The 23,402-nt window shown below is 37.7% G+C and overlaps 2 protein-coding genes across 3 annotated transcripts; one reads left to right on the forward strand and one right to left on the reverse strand.

Annotated features, from left to right (window-relative positions):
• Positions 1–5,407: 5,407 nt before the first annotated feature.
• Positions 5,408–11,060, forward strand: LOC126390837 (uncharacterized). 2 transcript variants are annotated; one of them, XM_050045314.1, is made up of 3 exons: positions 5,408–5,623; positions 8,084–8,348; positions 9,979–11,060. In XM_050045314.1, exons 1-3 carry the CDS (start codon positions 5,532–5,534, stop codon positions 10,651–10,653), a joined length of 1,032 nt encoding a protein of 343 aa, XP_049901271.1. In that variant the 5' UTR covers positions 5,408–5,531; the 3' UTR covers positions 10,654–11,060. The 2 variants fall into 2 exon arrangements, with proteins under 2 accessions (XP_049901271.1, XP_049901272.1); XM_050045315.1 differs by having other exon boundaries at positions 5,486–5,684.
• Positions 11,061–17,006: 5,946 nt separating this feature from the next.
• Positions 17,007–18,707, reverse strand: LOC126390670 (G-protein coupled receptor 4). The gene is made up of 2 exons (XM_050045073.1): positions 18,327–18,707; positions 17,007–17,537 (listed from the first exon to the last, which is right to left on the reverse strand). Exons 1-2 carry the CDS (start codon positions 18,705–18,707, stop codon positions 17,007–17,009), a joined length of 912 nt encoding a protein of 303 aa, XP_049901030.1.
• Between the last annotated feature and the right edge of the window lie 4,695 nt (positions 18,708–23,402).

Raw genomic sequence — 23,402 nt, forward strand, 5'->3', positions numbered from 1 at the left:
CCGTCGAGACAATTCTCAGCTATTTTTCAAATTACATTACATGACTAGATGGCATTTCCCTAACCGAGGGGTGAAACCTAGTAAGGCTGTAAGGCTATTCATAGTTTGTCTACTGTAAGGCAGTAATAGGCAAGCAATCTGACACATTCTCATATTCTGACCTCGGGCTGTTGACGGGTCTATTCCTGGCTGATATTAACACATGTAGATTATGTTGTAGATAATATAGCATGTATAAAGTCTGCCTGTGGGTACTGTCTTTAAAGAAATGGGAGTGTAGGATAATATATTACAGCTACAAATTGGAGTCGTTCAACTGTTGAAATGATTTTTATGTATGAAAAAGTGAAATGAACATCAAGCATTAATAAAAACTGGACTGTGGGATTTTTCTTGGACTTTAAATGGTTACCGTTTGTGTTGATACATCTAGAAATGTGCAGAACAGCAGTTGCAGTTAAAACTGATTTCCACCTGGATTTGGATCTTCCCTAACATCAAGAGGTTGTTCTGTTTATATGTATGTGCTGTCTATCAGGAACCGCTCTTTACTTACCAGAAGATGGAGGTGGTTTGTTTATTTTTGTTGTTTTTTTGACCCTCCCCAAAGCTCAAATATTTTTCCTTGAGACTCCCTGAATGACTGGCAGAAAATGCATGACCCTTAGGTTTTAAAAATCATCCTTTGATGTTTGAAAGATAAAAGTTAAAAGTTGAGGGCGAAATCCTGGAGCTGAGAAACACCTTACTTTTTCACTCTTTTTTTAAATTAAGTGATTCGGATGAAATATCACTATTCTAAGCTCGGAATTTGTTATGTTTTGTTGTTTTTTTCTGACAGAAGCATTGGTCACGCAGGATGTGTCCAAGGACCGTTGGAAATTTGAAATTTCTGTTTTTACAGTTCCTGCCTGTGATAAATAGCTTCATGTTGTCATTTTTTTAAAGAAAACATGCACTAGCAGGTTTAGAGGGCATGTTTTCTTTTAAAATATGCAATAAATAAATACAAATAAATACAACCATTACATTTTGTATGCCCCTCCCCCAGGCCAAAATATAAAAATGCAAGTCCCTCCCCAGTGTTTGAAAAATGATTTGACATGCCTCCCCCTTTGTGCACCACCCTCTCCCCCCACATAGGTAACAAACAGTCCCTAATGGAGAATAGGTGAAGTAGGTGAAGGTGAATGCTGGGTTATGGTAAGCTTGAACACATGACACTTTCCCGCAGCTCCTGCCATTTGTCAACATGCCCCAGTGGAGCCGGATACACTCATAAACGACATGTGGCCAAAGTGTTAAACAAACTCTAAACTAGGTAAACGTATGAGTTTCACAGTGAGTTGGTTCCAGTCAAACAGAGAAAGGAAAAGACCAGTTCCGCTAGATTTCTCTAACCCCCATGACCCCAGGACCAGGAGGTGAAGCAGTCAGTGATGTTTTTCGGTTTAATTCATTTCAAAGAGCTTGACTTCCTCCCACAGTTCGTGTTGGTGGATAACCAGACATCTGGGCTTGACTGTGTGTAAAGAGTTTGTTACTTCACATCCCGTGTTAGGAAATGTTTCATCCTTACTGTGTTTCCTACTGTACACCTCTGCCCTGCAACAGTAAACCACAAGAAGCTGAGAGAGAGTATCCTCTTTAGTTTGACCTCCTGAGCCACAGCCGCCCCACTGCAGCAGAACTCCCTGATACATTTGCCAAGGTTTATCATTCTATTCTTAAATTCAAACAAAGCAGTATAAAGGCTGTCCTATCTGCCTTTTTTAAAGTGTAGTTAGCTAACTCTTGAAAGAGCTGGCTAACTACTCTTTACTCCAAAGAAACTTTTGAAAGCCCCATATAATTTTCTGAATGCTGCTCCTTTGTCAGTCTAGCATGACAGTAAACCTAAAAGGAATGTAACCAGATTTCCTTTAATGATGTACTTCTATAGAACGCTCCAGGGATGACATTTTTCTATAGGCTGACGTGGCAGCTAGCGTTGCCCCGGTTCTCGTGTCAAAAGGCCTACGGGACTTTTCCATTTAATTTTGGATTATTGCAGAAGATAAGCTCTGTGACAAACCAACGTTTATGATACTGACATGTTATGTTCAGGAAGATAATCCTTGCAGATGAACATCACTTTTATGATTTTTGAAGCCTGAATGCAATCACCAGAAGTAAAAGCTAACGTTGAGCTATAAACGAACTGTAACGCGGTCACATGACTTTATCGTCGCCATCACAACGAGGCTGTGAAACCATATTCGGTGTGATGACGTCCTGTAGTCTCACTTAGCCACTTGATAGCAACCTTTGTGCCTTTTTGAAGACATGTAACAGCTTCAAGATTCACAAGTGGGGAATGTGAAAGTGTCCTAAGCTTGTGGTACCCACAGACCTTACTTCAGGCATCTAACCAAAACCCATTGACTTCAAGACGAGGGAATCAGGAGTTTTAAAGTGCTAATTCATTTCCGGGTTTTAGGACTCATTCTAGAGCACTCTGTAAATGACGCATTCCTGCTGAAAGTTAACTTCTTGATCTTGATCAAACTTTTACACCAGAAATTTAAATATAACATGTTAGAGCACTTCTATCTTGAGAGATATATTTGAGTATTTCTGTACTCCACTCTTGAATTTCACTCTGTGTGACCCTCTGCCCACTCTAGCTGGGTGAATCATCGTGCTGCTCTCCGGCTGATATGCTCCGCAGAGGATCTCTGAGCAGCTGAGCTCATTACTGAGGTCATGGGCTGCAGATTAGGAAGACAGATTTACTCCCAGAAAGTGGGACGACACATTTGTAAACTGTCTTTCATGCGAAACCACATGAAACCAAACTTAATGTTTAACGTACCACGTATATTTTACAGCACAAACAAGTGAATCGTCAGTTTCTCTAAGAATGGATCACTAAATGAAATGACCAGACATCCCATAGTTCCCTTATACATGAAAACTATAAAGAAAATATGAATGACACTTGCTGCAGTATATGAGGAGGGATGTCGTGTGCTATATGTAAATACAGTATGTGATCAACCCCACTCCATAATGCAAAACATTTGCTTTGCTTAGAGAGCATGCTTCCTTTTTTCTCTTCCTTTTATTTTCCTCACATTAACCATAATGCTTTCGAAAATTCGAGTGTGCAAGAGTAGTGAAAACATTTAGCAGCTTGGCACCTAAAGCGATATTTGTGTGTGTATGTGTGCGATCTTGTATGTCGATCTTTGTGAGGACCAGTGTTGTAAAGCTGTGGAATGAGGACATTTTTGCGTGTGTCCTCGCTTTTTCAAATTGCTGTTTAAGGATTATTTTTTTAGTTTGGAATTATGTTTAGGTTATGTTTAGGGGAAATGCAGTAACTGTGATGGTTAAGGATTAGATGAAAGGCTAAGGAATGTTCTTTGTCAATGAAGATCCTCACAAGTATAAAAATACAAGTCTGTGGGTGTGTTTGTGTGGCTTTGTGTGTGTGTGGGTGTGTGTGTGTGTGTCTGTGTGTGGGTGTGAAGTGAGTCATTTCAAGCTGTAGTAACTGGAGAAGTGGGTGGTGACCTAATCAGTGGGGTTTTTATGTTGACATTCCACAGAAAGAGGAAGTCAGCGTATTTCAGAGAACGAGACAGAAATAAGAGGAATTCACGCTCCGCTGAAACAGGAAATCAGATAAAATGGTATAAATGAACTGTGCGACGGTCAAAGAGTCATGAGTTTGAAGGTTTTGTTGCAGCAATGGGGTTTCATTTGTTTCAGAACTATTTTTCCACCAGTGAGTTATTCACTCCTCTTTGTTTGCAGCTCAAGGGCGCCCCCTGGTGTCACTTCTTCAAACTGCAAACAAAGGTTTTATGTTCCAACACAGGGGGCTAATATGGTAGATTTAAAAAAAAGCCCTAAACCAGAGTCCCTGCTTGACGTCATCACTATCAATATTTGTTGTTGGAGAGTCGAAAGCTTGTCTGTCTTGACTTTGAAGATGTCATAACCTTTTGACAGAACACTATGGCACACTTTGGGAGAGCAGTGTCAGCCTGTCACATGAATATAAGCTGTGTTGACACAGGTCAAAGTGACACTGTGACATGGAGGCAGACTTGTTGATTTGTTCATAGTAGTCAGCGCCTTTAGATGTATTGAACTGTTCAGTTGATCAGATTTTAAAGTTTTATTATTATTTTTGTCCACTTTCTGCAACGTGTCATTTTAAAGGCGACTATTAGAATTGGCCAAAATGCTTTTAAAAACTATGTTAATTATAATAATTCCACTACAGAAGAGACTTGATAAGCACTTAAATTAGGTAGGGAAAAAAGTGGATATGTTGATATCAGTATCAGTTATCTGCAAAATAAGTTGTTACATATTGGCATATCGGATATCGGCAAAAAATCCAATATCGTGCATCCCTAATAAAAACACAACAACGCTTATTTTTGGGTGATTATACTAAAGAAAACATAATAATTATATTACATTCCATTTCTAAATCCTACACACTGGACCTTTAATGGGCTCTGGGGGCTTACAGATCTGTCACTGTGGGTTTGAGTACCGATTGATGTTTTTGTTTTTGTTGTTGTTGTTTTTTAAAGAAAATTGTTAGGCATTATGTTAAAGGTGTTTCATATATATGAAAGTTAAGTTGTTTCAATCAAACATCTAATTTGTTTGAAGAAAGTATTCGCACATCCAACTGTCTCAGATGCAGGTGCATTGGAAAATATCACTTGAGTCTTTGAACAGAAAATCCCGCACACTGCTCTTTCTCAGCTTCACAATTTACTAATAACACTGACATTTTGGTCCTCCTGGACCTTTATCACAAGTGTTCAACATCATTGTCTCAAATATCCACAGCTAGTTAATTCCCTCATACCTGTGCAGTTTCTATTTAAACTCAGTGTTGGAAACAACGGGATTATCTGTTCAAAGAATCAAACGTCTCATAAAAGAGGCAAAGATCCAACTGAATTACAAACATAGTTCCACTAAACAGCCAGAATTTGCAGGCCTGTTTCCAATAGATGTAGAATCTATGGGCTACTTTACATTGAGAAATCAAGATCAAGAGATTAAGATTAACTTTATTGTGCGACAGGGAAATTTGTCTTGGGCTCTACGCCCATACCGCAGCCATAAATACAACATACAACATAGTACATAAACAAATCGACATTATACACCAAATGTGGCAATAACAAAATAAATAAATAATGATAATGATAGATAGATAGATAGATAGATAGATAGATAGATAGATAGAAATGTCATTTAATTAGCTTGGCTACTTAAAAATCAGGTTTAGTTGTAGCAGTGTTTTTCCTGCTGCAGTCCAGCAGATGGCGGTAATGCACCTTTAAGCTGGTTCACCAAACTCCAACGGATATAACGAGGAAGAAAACATGCTCTGTGTTGTCAAGCGGCAGGAAGTTGGAGTCATGAGCCGATGCAGTTCTGGTTTTGAGTGTTTTCCATTTTCTTTTAGTGCATTTTAAATGTGCCGGTTTCGTTTCTGTGTGCTCTGACGGATGTGGCGAGGCGGGACCGCTGTCTCTGTACTGACCGCTGTGTGTGCTTATTACGCGACCTTTTACTACTCGCCGAGAGAAGCAGAAAACAGGTCGGTTGAAGCACGAACTCCTCCGTTACTTTATGCTGTTAACAAGGTTCATTATTAGAAGGTGGGTCTGAGCAATTTATGTGACTTTCTAACGTTCAAATGCCCTCTGCTCGCGTCGGTTTCTGTTGTGACAGGCTGTCAGACAAACCAAACTCCATTGGAAAAACAGGTGTTTTGTGATAGAGACGTGTTTTTCACAGTGAAAACTTTATTAACATCATAATTTAGACTGTTGTTTGTTTCACTGCGATCTACAGACTAAATCGGCATACATGTCAGTTAATCGTCTGTCAGTTTTCAGTGCAGTTTGACCTTTTAGAAGTCGACAGACTATCACATAACGTTAGAGCAAAGTTAGTGAACTAAGCCCAAGTTACATTTAAAACCTTTTTAGTTTTATTTTTTTCAACCTCTGACATGTAACCGTCCAACCTGAGGTCATAATATGGTAGCTAACGGTGATAGATTGAAGAAAAAACAGGTTTTCTCTTTGACTAATTATATGTAAATATTTCACCAGCCCTCGCTCAGTCAAACAGTCACATGGTGATGATGTAATATGTCATACACTGTTGGTTTGTGCACTAATGGATGATTGAATTTTGTATTTTGAGATTTTATACAATGGATTATTACAAAAAACAAACACTTAAACCTTGAAATAGTGTGTTTATATTTTAGGAATGACAAATCAGCTTTAAAATGGAAACAACTATAATCTCCTGAGATCCTAACTTTTGTTTGGTGTGCATTTTTAATGTCTCCTAGCTTTTTGGGATCAGTAGGACCTGATAAGTATAATAACTAAACATTGTCAATGATAATAAAGTCCCAATATCTCAAAACAAGACGATAATTAAGTCCCAATGTTCACAAACAAGACAACAATAAAATCCCAATGTCCTCAAACAAGTACTTTATAATTAACAGTGTCTCAGCTTGTTACTGTGGCTTAAATTGTTAAAATTTGTTGCTATATCAAATTACAAATGTTATTAATCTGAAATAAACAAGTTTCAACCAATAAATTTGATCAGGTTTTAGATCTTGTCCACTTTAGTTTTAGGTTCGGCTGCAGACTGACTTGGCAGAGATGGCTGCCATCTTGTTTTTACATGGATTAGTGTATTGTGGTTTTACTACTAATAAATGGCACAAAAAAAGTGTCCACGAACGAGGACAACAGGCCTAAGATAAGCAGAATGAATTATGAGGTCCAGAAAACCCAAAATGTGATGTCCCCAAATGAGGACACGGGGTCTCAGGAGGAAAAGAAATTATCTACATCAGGAACTACAACTTTTTTTAGGTTTTCTTTTTTTTTTGTAGTTATTCATTTTCTGGTCTTACTTATTCCTGTATCCCTGTATGTATTTATTTATTTTTTCCTTCTCTCGTCACTAACACAGATCATCCTAAGCCAGCTGGGATGGGGAGGGTTAGAGAATAGGTCAGTTTTTCCTTCTGGAGTTTCAATAACCACAAATCTGTAAAACAAAATTGACACATATGGATGAGATGCGGCTATGTATATATGATTTATTATTAATGTTTTGCCAAGAAACCAAATAAAGATTTGATCACAAAAACAAAACAAACAAAAAAATTATTTTTTAAAATAATTTACATAAATATAAAACTTTCTTCTAAAGCGGTCGTGTGTACCACCATAGATCAGTGGTAAAAGAATTATTGAGATTCACTACTTGCGTTAATACCACACTGTAAAAATACTCTTAGAAGTCCCAGATTTATAATTTTACTTAAGTAAAAGTATTGAAGTTTTCGTTAAAAAAAAAAAAAAAAAAAAAGTATTATAAGTAAAAGCACTTGTAATGCAGAAAAATGGCCCCTGTGAGTATTAAATTATTTTACATTGTGGTAGTGGATTATTATTACTGATATGTTCACGTATAAGTAGCATTGTACTATTGTAGTTAGTTGAGGTGGAGCTGAATTTTTTTTGAATATTTTATGAGATGACATTTTGCATGTGAATATATAGGCCTACATTTACAATCTGAAAAGTCAAATAAATGTAGTGCAGTATTGTATTTTACTCTGAAAGGCTGTAGAGTAGGAGTATGAAGTTGCATAAAGTAGGATTGGTTTTGTAAATTAAAGATAGTTTTATACGCCACAGCTGTAAAATTTAAAAATCTAACTGACTTATGAAAAACACAAATATTTACATCACTTTTCTGTTTCCTTGATTTATCAATGCTCAAAACATCCATGTGTTAATAATTTGATATGACTTGTGACTTCTTTATATTCAATTCTTTCTTTTTTTTTAAATATTATCTTCTTTTCAGTGTCCTAATCTTTCTACATAGATCATCATAATGTCATGATGTAAATGTCTTCTAATTTGCACTTTTAATGGATTTGATAAATTAAAAATTCCCCTCATATTTTCCCTGTTTCCTCCATCCCCTCCTCTCCCTACTGACTTCACAGAATGTCCTCCACTCTGTCCCGTCATGTGATCTGGGAGTCAGAGGGGCTGGTAGCCTACCTCCACCCTCTGCCCTGGACCCCAGGCTCTGTTATCCTGGAGCACAGCACACCTGGCAGGGTCGGAGGCAGCATCTTCCACCTGGAGAAGCAGGAGTACTTATCCTGGCTGTTGGGGGCGAGAGCGGTCGCAGAGCTGCTGTGTGACAGGTTGGGTGTACGGAGGTGTGCACTGGTCAGCAGGCCCCACAGAGACACACCGGCCCAGGTGAGGGTTTCGTTTGACCAGTGGATAGACTAACTGTACATTGCAACCAGGACATGGAAAGAGTTAATTTAGGAATTAAGGAATTAAGCTACATGCCAGTAACATGTTGCTGGCATTGAACTTTATGTTTTATGTCCCATGAGTCTCAGACATATAGGTGTGCTCCTAAAGCCTCATGAGATAATTGGGTAGTTTTTACTAATTATGATAATAATAATAATAATAATAACACTTGTGAGAACAAAAAAAGCAAATATGAGTTTGCAACATGGACATAAATAAAATTAAAGTTTACTTAAAGAGGAGTTATGTGGGAAAAAAATGTGATGATTTATTTGGTCATTTTGTAGACACACTCATCATTTCCATATTTGGGGTTTCTCTCAATGGATAAGTAAATTGGGAACTAAAAAAAGAACATTTATTTTTATGCCTCCGCGTTGATGATAGCCATGGCCAGAGACATTATGGGTTGAGTTGTCCGTCCCATTCTCGTGATCATTATATCTTAAGAGCACCTTGAGCGATCTTTTTGTTCAATTTAGCAGAAATGTCCTCTAGAATTTAATGATGAACTTAGTAGATTTTGGTGGTCAAAGGTCAAGGTCTCTGTGACCTGGTTTGTCTCATTCTTGTTAGTGTGATATCTCAAGAACACCTGGAGGGAATTGATTTAAATGTGGCACAAACGTCCACTTGGACTCAAGGATGAACCGATGAAAATTTAGTGCCTCCATATTGGTGATAGCCATGGCCAGAGCCGTTATGTTTTTGAGTTGTCTGTCCCATTCTCGTTATCATGATATCTGAAGAATGCCTTGAGGGATATTCTTTAAATTTGGTACAAACGTCCACCAGGACTCAACGAGGCACTCGTTAGATTTTGGTGGTCAGAGGTCAAGGTCTCTGTGACCTGACATGTCTGATTTTTGTGAGTGTGAAATCCCCTCAAGAACACCTTGTGGGGATTTCTTCACATTTGGCACAAACGTTCACGTAGAGTCAAGGATGAACCGATTTGAATTTTGTGCTCAAAGGTCAAGGTCACTGTGACCAGCCAAACCATTTTTGGCCATAACTCAAGAATTTGTATGCTAATCATGACAAAATTTCACACAAATGTCTAATAGGATAAAACAATGAAGTGATGACACTTTATATCCAAAAGGTCAAAGGTCAGCTTCACAGTGACATCATAATATTTTGCAAAAACATTTTTACATTTTCACTTTATTAGATGTTAGAACTCAGGAACAGAAAGGGACACATTTGATCAAATACTGATTTGGTGACACTAATCTTGGATGCCCATCTTGAAACATCCGTATCTGAAGCATTGTCCTCTGTTATGGTTACATATGAGTCTGGACAGACATGGATGTTAACTGTAACTGCAACTTGACTGATTCATGGAGACAAACAACCACAACACAGTAATTCTAGTTTACTTGAGGGAAGACAAGAGTAAGGAAGTCATATTTACAGTGTACTACAGTCATTATTAATTACTTTTCATCAAAAACATCCAGTTTAGCCCAACTTATGCTGCATTTGACAGAGTGACCACAGTAAATTTTGGTAATTTATTTAATATTCGTAATTAAATATACATTTATTTTCATTTCCACAGATTCGTATCCTCCCTCTACATGGTCTAGATGCAGAGTGGCGGCCTCACTTGGCAGGAGATGAAGAGCACAATGCCCAGGACCCGGGGTACTGCACCTCCAAGACCGCTCCCCGATGGAGTGACTCCAGCCTAACTGAAATCCAAAGCAAGATTCGAGCCAAGCTCCCATCGCCAGACGCTCCGCCCAATCTGACTTTCCTGGGGGACGATCCAGCTCACCCTGGCCTGTTTTCACGCATCGTTCGTGGGGAGGAGCAGCAGTGGCGGGTGTGGGAAGACGAAGGTCATGTGGCCTTTCTCACTCCATTCCCGAACTCACCTGGCTTTACTGTGCTGGTCCCACGCCGACCTTTGACCTCTGATATATTCAGACTGGAAAAAGAGGACTATGAGGGACTGGTGCTGGCAACCCTGAAGGCGTCGAGGCTTCTTGAAGGGGGTTTGGGGGCCTGGGGGGTGGGGCTTATCTTTGAGGGTTTTGAGATTGACTATGCTCACGCCAAGTTGATACCACTGTTCCTACCCTCATCATCAGGGACAGCAGATGGTGGCACTAAACCACCACCACCTCCCCAGTTTTACCCCACTTATCCTGGTTATGTGACCTCAGAAGATGGACCTGAAGCCAGCCCTGAGAGTCTGAAGGAACTACACATCAAAATTACACAGATTTAATACTGTTAATACTGTTACTCATGTGCTTAACTCCTAATAGTTACTTTTAGCTGTGAGAAGAATTATTCGGTGCCTTAATTAGGAATTAGCAAGAAGTGTGTCAGGTAACAGAAACACCTTCAGAATTAAATGTCATTCCACAAAGACTGTTTCACGTAGCCATTGCAATCATTTTCACTGTCAGAATCAGTAATGTACCCCATTTTTTCTTTTACAGGTTCGCTGCTTTGCACCAGCCCACTTTATCTGTTGGAATTAAGTTTGAAAATTAACCAAAAAATGATTAAACAAACTGCCATTGTGAAACACAGTATTGTGACATGAATCTCCATTCTGTCGTACAGTGACGACTACTGTTGCTGTTGTATAACCTTTGATTTTCTTGGTAAATAATAAATTCAACTCTCCTATTTGTGTAACTGAAGTTTTGTCTCCCAGGAAACAGCCAGAAACACTGTCCACTCTGACACTGATCATACTAGCAGATTGAATCCACTGCAACATACAGTGACTGCAGAAGAAGTAGTAGTAGTATTGGTGTTAGTAGTGATGTCATAAATCTCCACTCCTGAAAAACAAACCAATCAGACACAGCTCCAGGTGTCATCAATGATCAAATCTACGAAGTTGATTGAAAATGAACTGAAATGCATTTCTGTGTCAGTATTTTTGTGCAATAAAAAAGCTGAATAAAACTTGTAATATTTGAAAGATGTGGCAGAATTTTAAAATGTCGAAGCCCTGCATGTGTGTGCTTATGTTGCTCAAAGATGGGATTTGAACCATCAACCCTTTGGCTCCTAAAATGCATACTGAATTGGCCACACATTAACCCACTGAACCATCAAGATTCTCACAATGTGGAAGAAGGAGACTAATTTTTGAAACTGGGGGAATCCTCAACCTCTGGAAATGATCTTGGTCACAACTGGCAAAGTGGAAATTTTATTGTTTCTGTAAGTGTAGCTAGTTGGTTTCACCACAAGAGGGAATATCATTAAAATAAGCAGGTATGCGTTTGTGTCTAAGTATGTACTTTATACGCAACTATGACGTTTTTAATGAAATTTTGATGACATACTATACTATGACATTTTTCATTAGATTTTCACGACATACTATACTGACATTTTTAATGAAATTTTCATGCATTATGCTATACTATGACGTTTTCTCACGATTTCAGACGACATACTATACTATGGCTTTTTTTTCATGATTTTGGATGACACTGTACTATGATATTTTTCAACTATTTCGAACAACATGGTATACTATGACTTTTTTTCTCAATTTCATTTCGGCATACTACACTATGACATTTTTAAAGAATTTTTCATGAATTATGCTATACTATGACATTTTTTCATGATTTCAGATGAAATGCTATACTATGACATTTTTCATGATTTTGGACGACATGCTATACTATGACTTTTTTCATGATTTCGGACGACATGCTATACTATGCCTTTTTTTCATGATTTCGGACAACATGCTATACTATGATGTTTTTCATTATTTTGGACGACATGCTATACTGTCACGTTTTTTCATGATTTTGGACAACATGCGATACTATGCCATTTTTTCATGATTTCAGATGAAATGCTATACTATGATGTTTTTTCATGATTTTGGACGACATGCTATACTATGACTTTTTTCATGATTTCGGACGACATGCTATACTATGACATTTTTTCATGATTTCAGATGAAATGCTATACTTTGACATTTTTTCATGATTTTGGACAACATGCTATGCTATGCTATGACGTTTTATGATGATTTTGGGCGACATACTATACTATGACTTCTTTTCATGATTTTGGACAACATGCGATACTATGCCATTTTTTCATGATTTCAGATGAAATGCTATACTATGACGTTTTTTCATGATTTTGGACGACATGCTATACTATGACTTTTTTCATGATTTTGGACGACATACTATACTATGACTTTTTTTCATGATTTCGGACAACATGTTTTTTCATGATTTTGGATGACATGCTATACTATGACTTTTTTTCATAATTTTGAACGACATGCTATACTATGCCTTTTCTTCATGATTTTGGGCAACATGCTATACTATGACGTTTTATCATGATTTTGGGCAACATGCTATACTATGCCTTTTTTTCATGATTTTGGATGACATGCTATACTATGACTTTTTTTCATAATTTTGAACGACATGCTATACTATGCCTTTTCTTCATGATTTTGGACGACATGCTATACTATGCCTTTTCTTCATGATTTTGGACGACATGCTATACTATGACATTTTTTCATGATTTTGATCGACATGCTATACCATGCCTTTTTTTCATGATTTTGGACAACATGCTATACTATGACTTTTTTCATGATTTTAGACGACATGCTATACTATGACTTTTTTTCATGATTTCAGATGACATGCTATACTATGACTTTTTTTCATTATTTTGGACGACATGCTATGCTATGCCTTTTTTTCATGATTTTGGACGACATGCTATACTATGCCTTTTTTTCATGATTTTTAGCGACATGCTATGCTATGCCTTTTTTTCATGATTTCAGATGACATGCTATACTATGCCTTTTTTTCATGATTTTGGGCGACATGCTATACTATGACTTTTTTTCATTATTTTGGACGACATACTATACTATGCCTTTTTTTCATGATTTTGGACGACATGCTATACTATGACTTTTTTTCATGATTTTGGGCGACATGCTATGCTATGCCTTTTTTTCATGATTTTGGTCGACATGCTATACTATGCCTTTTTTTCATGATTTTTAGCGACATGCTATGCTATGACTTTTTTTCATGATTTCAGAGGATATGCTAGACTACGACTTTTTTTCAGAAGTTCAGACGACGTAAAATATTATGACATTTTTAATGACTTTTTACATGAATTATACTATACTGTGACTTTTTTTAATGATTTCAGATGACATGCTATACTATGATGTTTTTTCATAATTTCAGATGACATGCTATACTATGACGTTTTATCATGATTTTGGGCGACATGCTATACTATGACTTTTTGTCATGATTTTGAACGACATGCTATACTATGACTTTTTTTCACGATTTCGGACAACATGCTATAGTATGACTGTTTTTTATGATTTCTGACGACATGCTTTACTCTGACTTTTTTTCATGATTTTGGATGATATGCTATACTTTGACGTTTTATTTTCAATATTTCGGACAACATGCTATACTATCACATTTTTTCACGATTTAGGACGACATGCTATACTATCACATTTTTTCACTATTTAGGACAACATGATATACTATGACTTTTTTTCATAATTTCAAATGACGTAAAATACTATGACATTTTTAATGAATTTTTCATGAATTATACTATACTGACTTTTTTTCATGATGTCCGACAACATACTATACTATGACTTTTTTTCCATTATTTTGGATGACATACTATAATGACTTTTTTTAATGATTTTGAACGACAAGCTATACTATGAAGTTTTTTCGCAATTTCAGACGACATGCTATACTATGACGTTTTTTCACGATTTCAGACGACATGCTATAGTATGACTTTTTTTCATGATTTTGGGTGACATGCATTACTATGATTTTTTTTTTTTCACACTTTGGAAAGACATGCTATACTATGATTTTTTATCATGATTTTGGACGACATGCTATACTATGACATTTTTTCATGATTTGAGACAACATACTATGCTATGACATTTTTTCATGATTTCAGACGACATGCTATGCTATGATTTTTTTTTTAACAATTTCGGATGACATGCTATACTATAAGTTTTTTCATGATTTCAGACGACATGCTATGCTATGATGCTTTTTCACAATTTCGGATTAAATACTATACTTTGACATTTTATTCACAATTTCAGATGACATGCTATAGTTTTATATTTTTCCATGATTTCGGACGACATGCTATACTATGACTTTTTTTCACAATTTTGGACGACATGCTAACTATGACATTTTTCATGAGATTTTTATGAGATGCTATATTTTGACAATTTTCAATACATTATTATGACATACTACACTATTATATTTTTAATGATATTTTCATGGCATGTTTTACTATGAAGGTTTCATGAGATCATTCTGACATACTATACTCCAACATTTTTAGTAAGGTTTTTATGACATTTCAACTCTGACATTTTTCATGAGATTTTTTTAACATCTTATCACATGCTATACCAGGGATCCTTAAAGCTTTTATAACAGAGTGCCAACTCAGGGAACCAGCTTGTGAGGTCAGTTTTAGTCATTGATAAAAGTGAGTTTTTATAGAAAAAAAAAAAAAAATATATATATATATATATATATATATATTTCCTAAAGTGTTTTTCATCTTACAGTATGTGTACAGTGTGAAAGGCCCTGAATATATATATATATATAGATATACATACACACACATATATATATATATATATATATATATATTCAGGGCCTTTCACACTGTACACATACTGTAAGATGAAAAACACTTTAGGAAACATTTGCTTTATTAAGTTTTCGTCACTATATAGACTTGTTTATGTTTATCTGTATCAGAGATCATTCTTCATACAATGATATTTTTATGCACTCTAAAAGTCATTGTTATTTAAAAATGCAACATATCCATTCTAAAGAAAGAAAATGTCAACCACCATAAGTTACATTTTTTTGTTTGTTTGTTTATTTTTGAGTTTGAATTATATAAATCATTTTTAAAATTCTTTCTCTCAAACAAAACCTTCTTTTGTAGCAGTGTTGTAACTTAAATCATGTTGGCTAACACAGTCATTACACTGCATATTTGTGTTTCTTTATTAATTACAGTTTGCTACATATTTACTTCGTTAACCACTTACATGATCTGCATGCCTACTCATTAAACTGTTGCTAATTGGTCCCATAGTGTATTTCTGATTATGAGCCTTAATTAATGACTGGCTAAGTGCTTAATCAGTTGACTGTAAACAGGCACTGCCCCAAGCTATCATTAGCGTGGACAAAATGTGTTTGTTAACACAAGGGTGTTTCTAATACCCGTTGCCAACAAGATGTAGAGAGCAAAGAAAACTCTTACAGGAATAACTTTCCTTGGTTCAATTTGTATCCAATTTACCATAACCAGCAGCCTCAGTGTAGTATGAGTTCTTCTATGTCTTACAATACCTCTGCTGGTTGTAGGTGTATGTAAAGACAGCAATTGCATATCTTAGAAGACAAGGGGGAAAAATAAATACATTTTTGACTGCATGTGATCTGCTGAAGCTACATTTGTGAAGGTGGTCATTGAAATAAAGGGTAAAATGTGAGTTGAAAAAGAAAAAAACTGATGTTTACAGATGATGTTAAACTTGGGCTCTATGTGCTCTCAGATACCTTTGTAGCTGTGCTTTATTATCTAACACAGAACATAGAGAAGTTGTAGCCAGTATCTTAATTTTAGGTATTTTATATCTACCCCACAAAAACATTGTGTAAGAACCTACTACATACCTAAAAATTAATCCGATACTACACTCTTTCCACAAGGGATGTCATGGGAGATTACAATATCTAACTTACTAAGAAAATGTATGGTTCCAGTTTTCTTGTCCATTTCTAGTTTGAGATAATAAACATACAATAATTATTTACAGTCTTGTTGTATGAATTATATGTATTTCAGTTTTAGTGTATCTATCTAAAATATGTAATTTAAAAGTAATTAAGAACGCCACATTGCAAGAATCCCATTTGAGCTAAAGGCTGCGATGGCAGTTACTGCTTTTCTGCTCATAGTTAGTTAGCTTTAGCAAGAAATTAGCTGAATTACTTATTTGTCATGAGTAGATTAAGCCACTGCTACATTTAGTTTTTAAATTACACTGAATTACAAGAATGTAGGTTAATCAAAATTCTTAAAATTTTTAATTATAGGCTAATATACAGCTTACACAAGTAAGTAAAATTTGTGTAAGCTTTTGTTAAGGCTAAGCTTTAGTTATGTCACCAGCAAGCTTTCACTTATATACTTCAATCTTGCTAGCTGTCTAAGTTGGCTGTTTTTCAGAGTGCAGATACTTCAGTTTAGCTTTAGCTTTAGCTCTGTTTAAATGTTACTGCAAATTTATTATGCTGCTTTTTCAGAAAATATAATTTTTTGTGACATAATATATTTTAACGATAAAACAGATGTAAAAATGTCAGATGTATGGTTAAGTCAGTTTTGTCCAAATATGAAGTTTGTCCAGTATCCATGGTAACAGTGGAAAAATCCATGGGAAGAAATGTCCAAGATGGGGTTAACTCATGATCAGAGGCTTGATCACACCTTGACATCTTGCGTCTTCTTAGAGGAATTCCATCCACAGCACTTGCCGTCCACACGATCCATCTTTGTGATGTAGAGGAGAGGCTCGATGCTGCAGCTCAGATCCATGATGGAGAACACACTGATGCTAATCTGGCAGCGGAACTGTACGAATGTGTAGTACGACACAAAGGGCATGAGTGCCACAGGCGGCAGGTAGTTGGACACGATGATGGCCAGGATGATCAGCACCATCTTGAAAGCCTTCTTCTTTACCGGGTGCATCTCCTCCTTTCCTGCCACAGAACGCCTAAGGACCCAGATAACGGAGATGTTGCAGAAGACCATGACTGCAAAGGCAAAGAGGATGACACCGCTGAAGATCTCATTGACGCTCATGACACCCAGGGTGCACTTGGTGAGGCCGTAAGCCAGGATGAGACCCCAGACTACCACAGAAATGCCAATGCGGATCTTGTTGTCTCGGATACCGGTGAACAGTACAGGGTGGACCACGGCAATGTAGCGGTCTAGGCAGATACACACCTGGAACAGCAGATCAGTGAAGGAATATCATGTTAGAATATGATCTGGCCAATGTTCAGGTTCACATTTTTTAAGTACTCATACTCAACTAATTAGCCCTGAAAATGGACACCAATAGGCAGAAATTTTGAATAAAGTAAACTTGAACTTGCACTTTTGAGTGCCTCTTTCACTGAATAACACATGTTAATGACACTTCAAGCTTCACAGGGAGCAAGGCTGATGTGAGCCCAAAAATTGTGATGAATAATTAAATTACAAAGTATGAATGTCCAATCCTTCCTCGAAGCAATCTGTCAAAAATGTTTTTATAACATGCATGCATCTAAAATACAATAGCATTAAATCACAAAATGCAAATTTAGAAAAATAAATGAGACAATTGTCATGGGGGTAATGAGATGATGGTGGCAGCAACTGTATATGAATTTAACCAATGCATTGCAAGTGAGATGACCGGATTATGAGCAAATACCACATCTAACTTGCACCCCTCTTTGCTTTTACCTTAGTCCCGCTGTATTTCTGATCTTTCTGCATTAAATGCAACCAAAAAAAAAAAAATCATTTGTATATATTAGTCCCCAGCCACATGTATAGAGCTGCACAGGACCCTGTATTATCACAGGCAACAGGTTAAGAAAGGCTGTTTTTACTGTAATTTCCAAAAGGCTGAAGGATCTTAGAAAGGCTGAACATCAAATACAATGTGGCCGTTCTTATATTTTGGCCTTTTGCTAAGGATGGAGGGATCTAGCACCACTCTTGTGTACAGTATTAAAAACTCACCAGAAAGAGTGGTGCTACGTCCTTGACCCCATACGCGAACCTCTGAAAGTACCAAATGCGACTGTCACCCAGCAGCAGCCGGTTGGCCATCTCTATGGGCGTCATTAGGCAGAAGTAGGCATCCAAGATGGCCAGGTTGAAGATGAAGATGTCAGAGGTGGAACTGTCACTTTTCTTGGTGGCGATCTGCCAGATGACCAGGACGTTACAGGGCGTCCCCACTGCCAGGTTGAACACCTTGACCCCAAAGTAGAAAATAAAGCCGTAAGGAGCCACGGCGCATACTGGGAACTGGTACCATGGTGGAGGTCCACTGGGGCCACCAGGGGTGGTAGAGTTTATGTAGAGATTGGTGATGGGGTTCTGAGTCGTGTTGAACATCTTGGGGAAGAAGTTTTGATGGCAGAAGGAGGATGCTATGAGAAAGAGAGGAGAGTAAAGTTAGTTTCGATGATCCACATTTCAGTGCCAGTCACATTATTTCAAAGTAGAAACTTTACAGTCAAATCACAGCAACATTTATGTCTTTGCTTGCACCATACAGACCAACTCACAGAGGCCTTTCCAATGAAACCAGTCTTACCTTAACAGAGTTCGGTGTCCTGCAGTCCTGGTCTTCTTCACTTGCTGCTGAACTTTTTTGCATGTAGCACCAGATCACCGTGGCCAGCAGCTTATAAACACACTCCACAGGGACTGAAGCCATTGTTGGATTGGTCCAGTCTGAGGGACAATGGCCTGTGGTGTCCAACTGATGCCGTGATTGGACAGTAATGCAAAACAGAGTTGCTGAGACATCTTCAGTGATTGGATCGCTTGGAAACGTTCAAAGGGGCGGGATTAGGGTTGGCATTATTCCCATACAGAGGTAGAGTTATATATGCTGCAGGGTGTTACGGCTGCAGGGCCGTGTGTGTGTGTGTATGTGGATGGTTGTTTTTTCTTTTCTCTGCTGTCTCCAGGTTTGGCCCCTCCCCTCCTACTGCAAATGGCTGGTAACTACTCACACCTGTGAGCCGCTACCCATCAGGCCCTGGGGCAGCATAAAAATGTTCACAGAGAGGCAGGTTTTCCCTTTTGGAGTCTCCCGAGACAGCCACTTGGTGAGCTGTGTGTATTCCTTGACCACTTCTAGAGGCGGTTGTGTGCCGGTTGTCAGTAAGATTACTCTTTTGGTGAAGAGTGTGTTATTCAGCACTATTTTGTAGGTGGCTTGACTGTCTGGTAATATCCGTTGTGTTTTGTTGCCCTGTTTAGGCAGATCGGCCTATTTTTTTGTCTATAATAAATAAATCCCTAAGTTTATACCATCCGTTTTCCTCTTATCCTTTTCATCCCGGTTCTTTTCATTGTGTTACGCCCTCCATCCCCTGGGCTCCATCAAGGGCCGTAACACAGGGCCAAATATTAATGTCGTATTCTCTAGACTTTGAGTAATCCATGTGTGAAGGGGACTCTTTGCCTTCAGGGCTCCCTGAGTGCTGAACCAGCCTGAGGAATATAATGTTTTTGTTTGTATCCTCCTTTAAATTTCCCTTTTATGTGGCAAGAATGTGTTTGAGTTGATATGCACTGAATATACTCCCAGTTGTTGCATAATAAAGATATCAGTCTTTGTGTTTCCACAAGCTGCTGGCCTGCGGACGCTTTTTAATTTTTCTCATTTGGGGTCTATGTTAAAAGGGTAATCTGATCTCAGGTCTGTTTCTGTGGGTAATTTGTACCTGCAGCAGCATTGCAGCTGAACATTTGTTCTCACTGATGCAACTGTACACAGCTCAGTAAACAGGTGATGCAAGGTAAGCATAACTGAGAAATCCAATGCAATGTGTTACTAATGTGCTCAGTGTTAAGTGTTGAGAAAAATCCTGTTGGGAATACAAGCTTGCAAAGTCACGACAAACACCCACTTAGATAAATAATGCTGTGTGTGTTTCATAACATTTTTTATTACACAACCAACAGATCTACACATGATCAGTTTGCTCGTGAGCAGTTCTACTCAGCCTGTATGACGGGGTGTGGAGTTTGGAATACATGGGCATTTACAAACCATAGATATATAACTGTACGTTACTATGTAGCTGATAAGTTGAAACATTGGGTGCGGTTACATGATGGCTTTTCATTCGGAATGAAATAAATCTGAATGAAATCATTTGGAATTAAAGTCTTTCCAGGTAGTTTACATGAGAAATATTCATTCTGAATGAGGGTTTACACGGGAGATCAGTTTAATCGCCTTTATTTGGGTCTGCTCAAGGTTTGGGGCAGGGAAGGTTTCTGATTGGATAGGGGGCGGATGCTACGTGTTTATGTGCACCGGAAGAAAACACTGTAGTCCTCGCTCCGGATAACAAGATGCTTGACGAAGCCATTCTTAGTGCCTTTTTCGGGCTTGTCTTGTTTATATTCTTGGAGCAGCAGTACGACAACAACCTTGTTCTGCTAATACTTCATTTGTTGCAGAGGAGAAGGGAGGTAGAAGGTCGAAGAAGGGAGATAGAGGTCCGTGCTGTGGCGAATGGAAACCGGTGAGTGCAACGAGTCCGACTGCTCTATCTCAGCCCGTTGCCATGCACGCTGTTTACGTCATCGCGCCAGAAGGGCAAGGAAACGAGCATAGACAGAAAGAACGGAATGGCTGTAATCGGGTAGGAGGTGTATACAAGACAGAAAAATTCTTCCATTCGTGTTCTGAAAAGGAATATTCCACCCCTGTGCACCCGATTAGATTTTCTTTCGGGTTAGCTGTTTTCATTCGGGTTGAGGTGTTTACAAGGAGCATTTCTATTCGGGTAGGGCTTCCAACCCGAATGCAAAAGGAATACATGGCTCCATGTAAACGCACGTACTATGATTTAATAACGCTGTGGTTAAAATGTGGTTGGGTTTAGACATAGAAGGCACTGGGTTATGGTTCGGAAAAGATCATGTCTGGGCTTAAAATACCCCGTTTTGGTGCCACAATCACGGCTGGAAATGCCACGGATGTTTTGCTACAAAACAACTGATTTTGTCATTTGTTGGTCTAGAACAATGGTAATGAGCTTGGCAGTCATCTTCCCTCAGTGCCACACCATGCCCGCCACCTCCTGATGACAAAGTCAGCTCATATAGAGTAATCATAACTGTGTCACTTTCTGTGGATATGATATGATATGATAAATGTAACATAAAATCTGTGGTTTGCAGAAATGTACAGTGCCAACATTCTCTTGCGGAATGGGCTGTTAAAAGACATCCAAAGTCTAGTGAAGGATGCTATCAAGTTGTAATATGGGAGGTAATGGATGCATACTTTTTGGAGATTAAAAGGATATCTCTACTTGGGCTGCATTCTTTTTTAAATCTCTCTCACTCACGTCATGTCACTCAACTTTATATAAGTGCAACTCAAAATCACAGAGCGTTTCATTTTGATATTTATGTGGTTGCACACGATTTCTAACACCACATGACCTAAGTGCATGGGGTTTCACACACTCACACACATATACTAATTTTTCCTGCCTTGAGGGGTCCACGCATTCTATGCCCATTTGTGGGGTCCACGCGTAGAAAAAAAAAACCTATAAACTGTTCTAAGGCAGAAATCTGCAGCTTTTGCATGTTAAAAAAAAAACAAAACAGTAAAGATAACAGTTCTAGTGTTGTTTTTGAAGTTGACATTTTTGTTGTATACCTGCAGTGAAGAGGTCATTAAGGATAAAGTTAAACGGCAGAAAATAACTGGCAAAATACATTAATAGTAGAGTACATATAATTATTATATATTATATATATATATATATATATATTATATTGAATTTGTGGTTTGAAATTGTTTTTTCCTACTTCGTACCCGTGTACTTGAAGCCAGAACATCTTTCAGCAGAACTTCTCTATCGTCATATCAAGGTTAAGTTGTCTATCACTAAGTCCATTGTTTATTAAACTAATAGACAAGATGTGAAGATGCAGCTAAAGCCCAGAAAGAGTCCACTTTGGTGACAAGAGAGGCATCACCATATGCAGCTGATGCTGTCCTACTGGCTGATAAATAAAAATACCATAAAACATACAACATTGCATTTACATAGATCAGTCCACAAATACATTCAACATGGAGATACTCGTGATATAGCACCTGTTAGTTTTGACTGTGGGTATTCAAATGTAGGGATTAAATCACCATGAAGAGCCTGGTTTCTGTCAGGAGGTTGTCTGTGTTCACACAGTACTGATCTCTGAATCCTGGGACTCTTGGTGAAGAACACTGTTGGTCTCTATAAGGTAAAGTGATGGTGCTGTGAAGGAACTGTTTTTTGTATACACTTAAATACCCAGCTTTATAAAATTACCATACTATTGCTTTGCTCACCTTTTAAAATGGTATACTGTTGACTTCATTAACAGAAATCCTATGTATAGCTAGTAATGTTTTTGGATTGCAAAGATAATTTATGTTGTGTTTTCCCTTTGTTGCATCATGCCATAATGTACTGATGACTTTACCAGAAAATGACAGACGTGCTATTTTTAAACAAACTCTTTTTTTTGCCTTTTGGGGGTTTAACTTTTACAGAACTTCTATTCTTAATGCATTTGTGCACTGACACATTTAAATGGAGCAACATAAGGTGTTTAAAAAATATTAGTACTTTGTTATCCCATAAAGTATAATGCAATGAAAATGGAGTCTTTAGAATTAATTGGGTTGAATTCCCCCTGACTTAAGTTGATTATGGTCATACAGAGTCCTCACCGGCTCGGGACAAGGCAACACAAACTGCAGTTCACATGAGATTTTGTAACCAATCAATAGTATTTACATCATGGAAAGAATAACTCCTAAGATAAGGCATTTAGGTGAACTGTTTGAGTCTAGGTGGGAGAAGATCACAAAGACTGATATAATATGAGAAACCAAAATGAAAAGGGGAAAAAAGCAGGAAAGAGAAGTAAAAAAGAAAAAGGAAAAGGATAGGAAAGGAGAAAAAAAAGGGCCTCTATACTTGGACGAAGGGTGATGTGTATTTATTTATGGACGGGACGAGAAGTAGTGATGGATATGCATGTGTATTTATCATACCT

The sequence above is a fragment of the Epinephelus moara genome, chromosome 5, assembly GCF_006386435.1.
Source record: "Epinephelus moara isolate mb chromosome 5, YSFRI_EMoa_1.0, whole genome shotgun sequence".
Lineage (NCBI taxonomy): Eukaryota > Metazoa > Chordata > Actinopteri > Perciformes > Serranidae > Epinephelus > Epinephelus moara.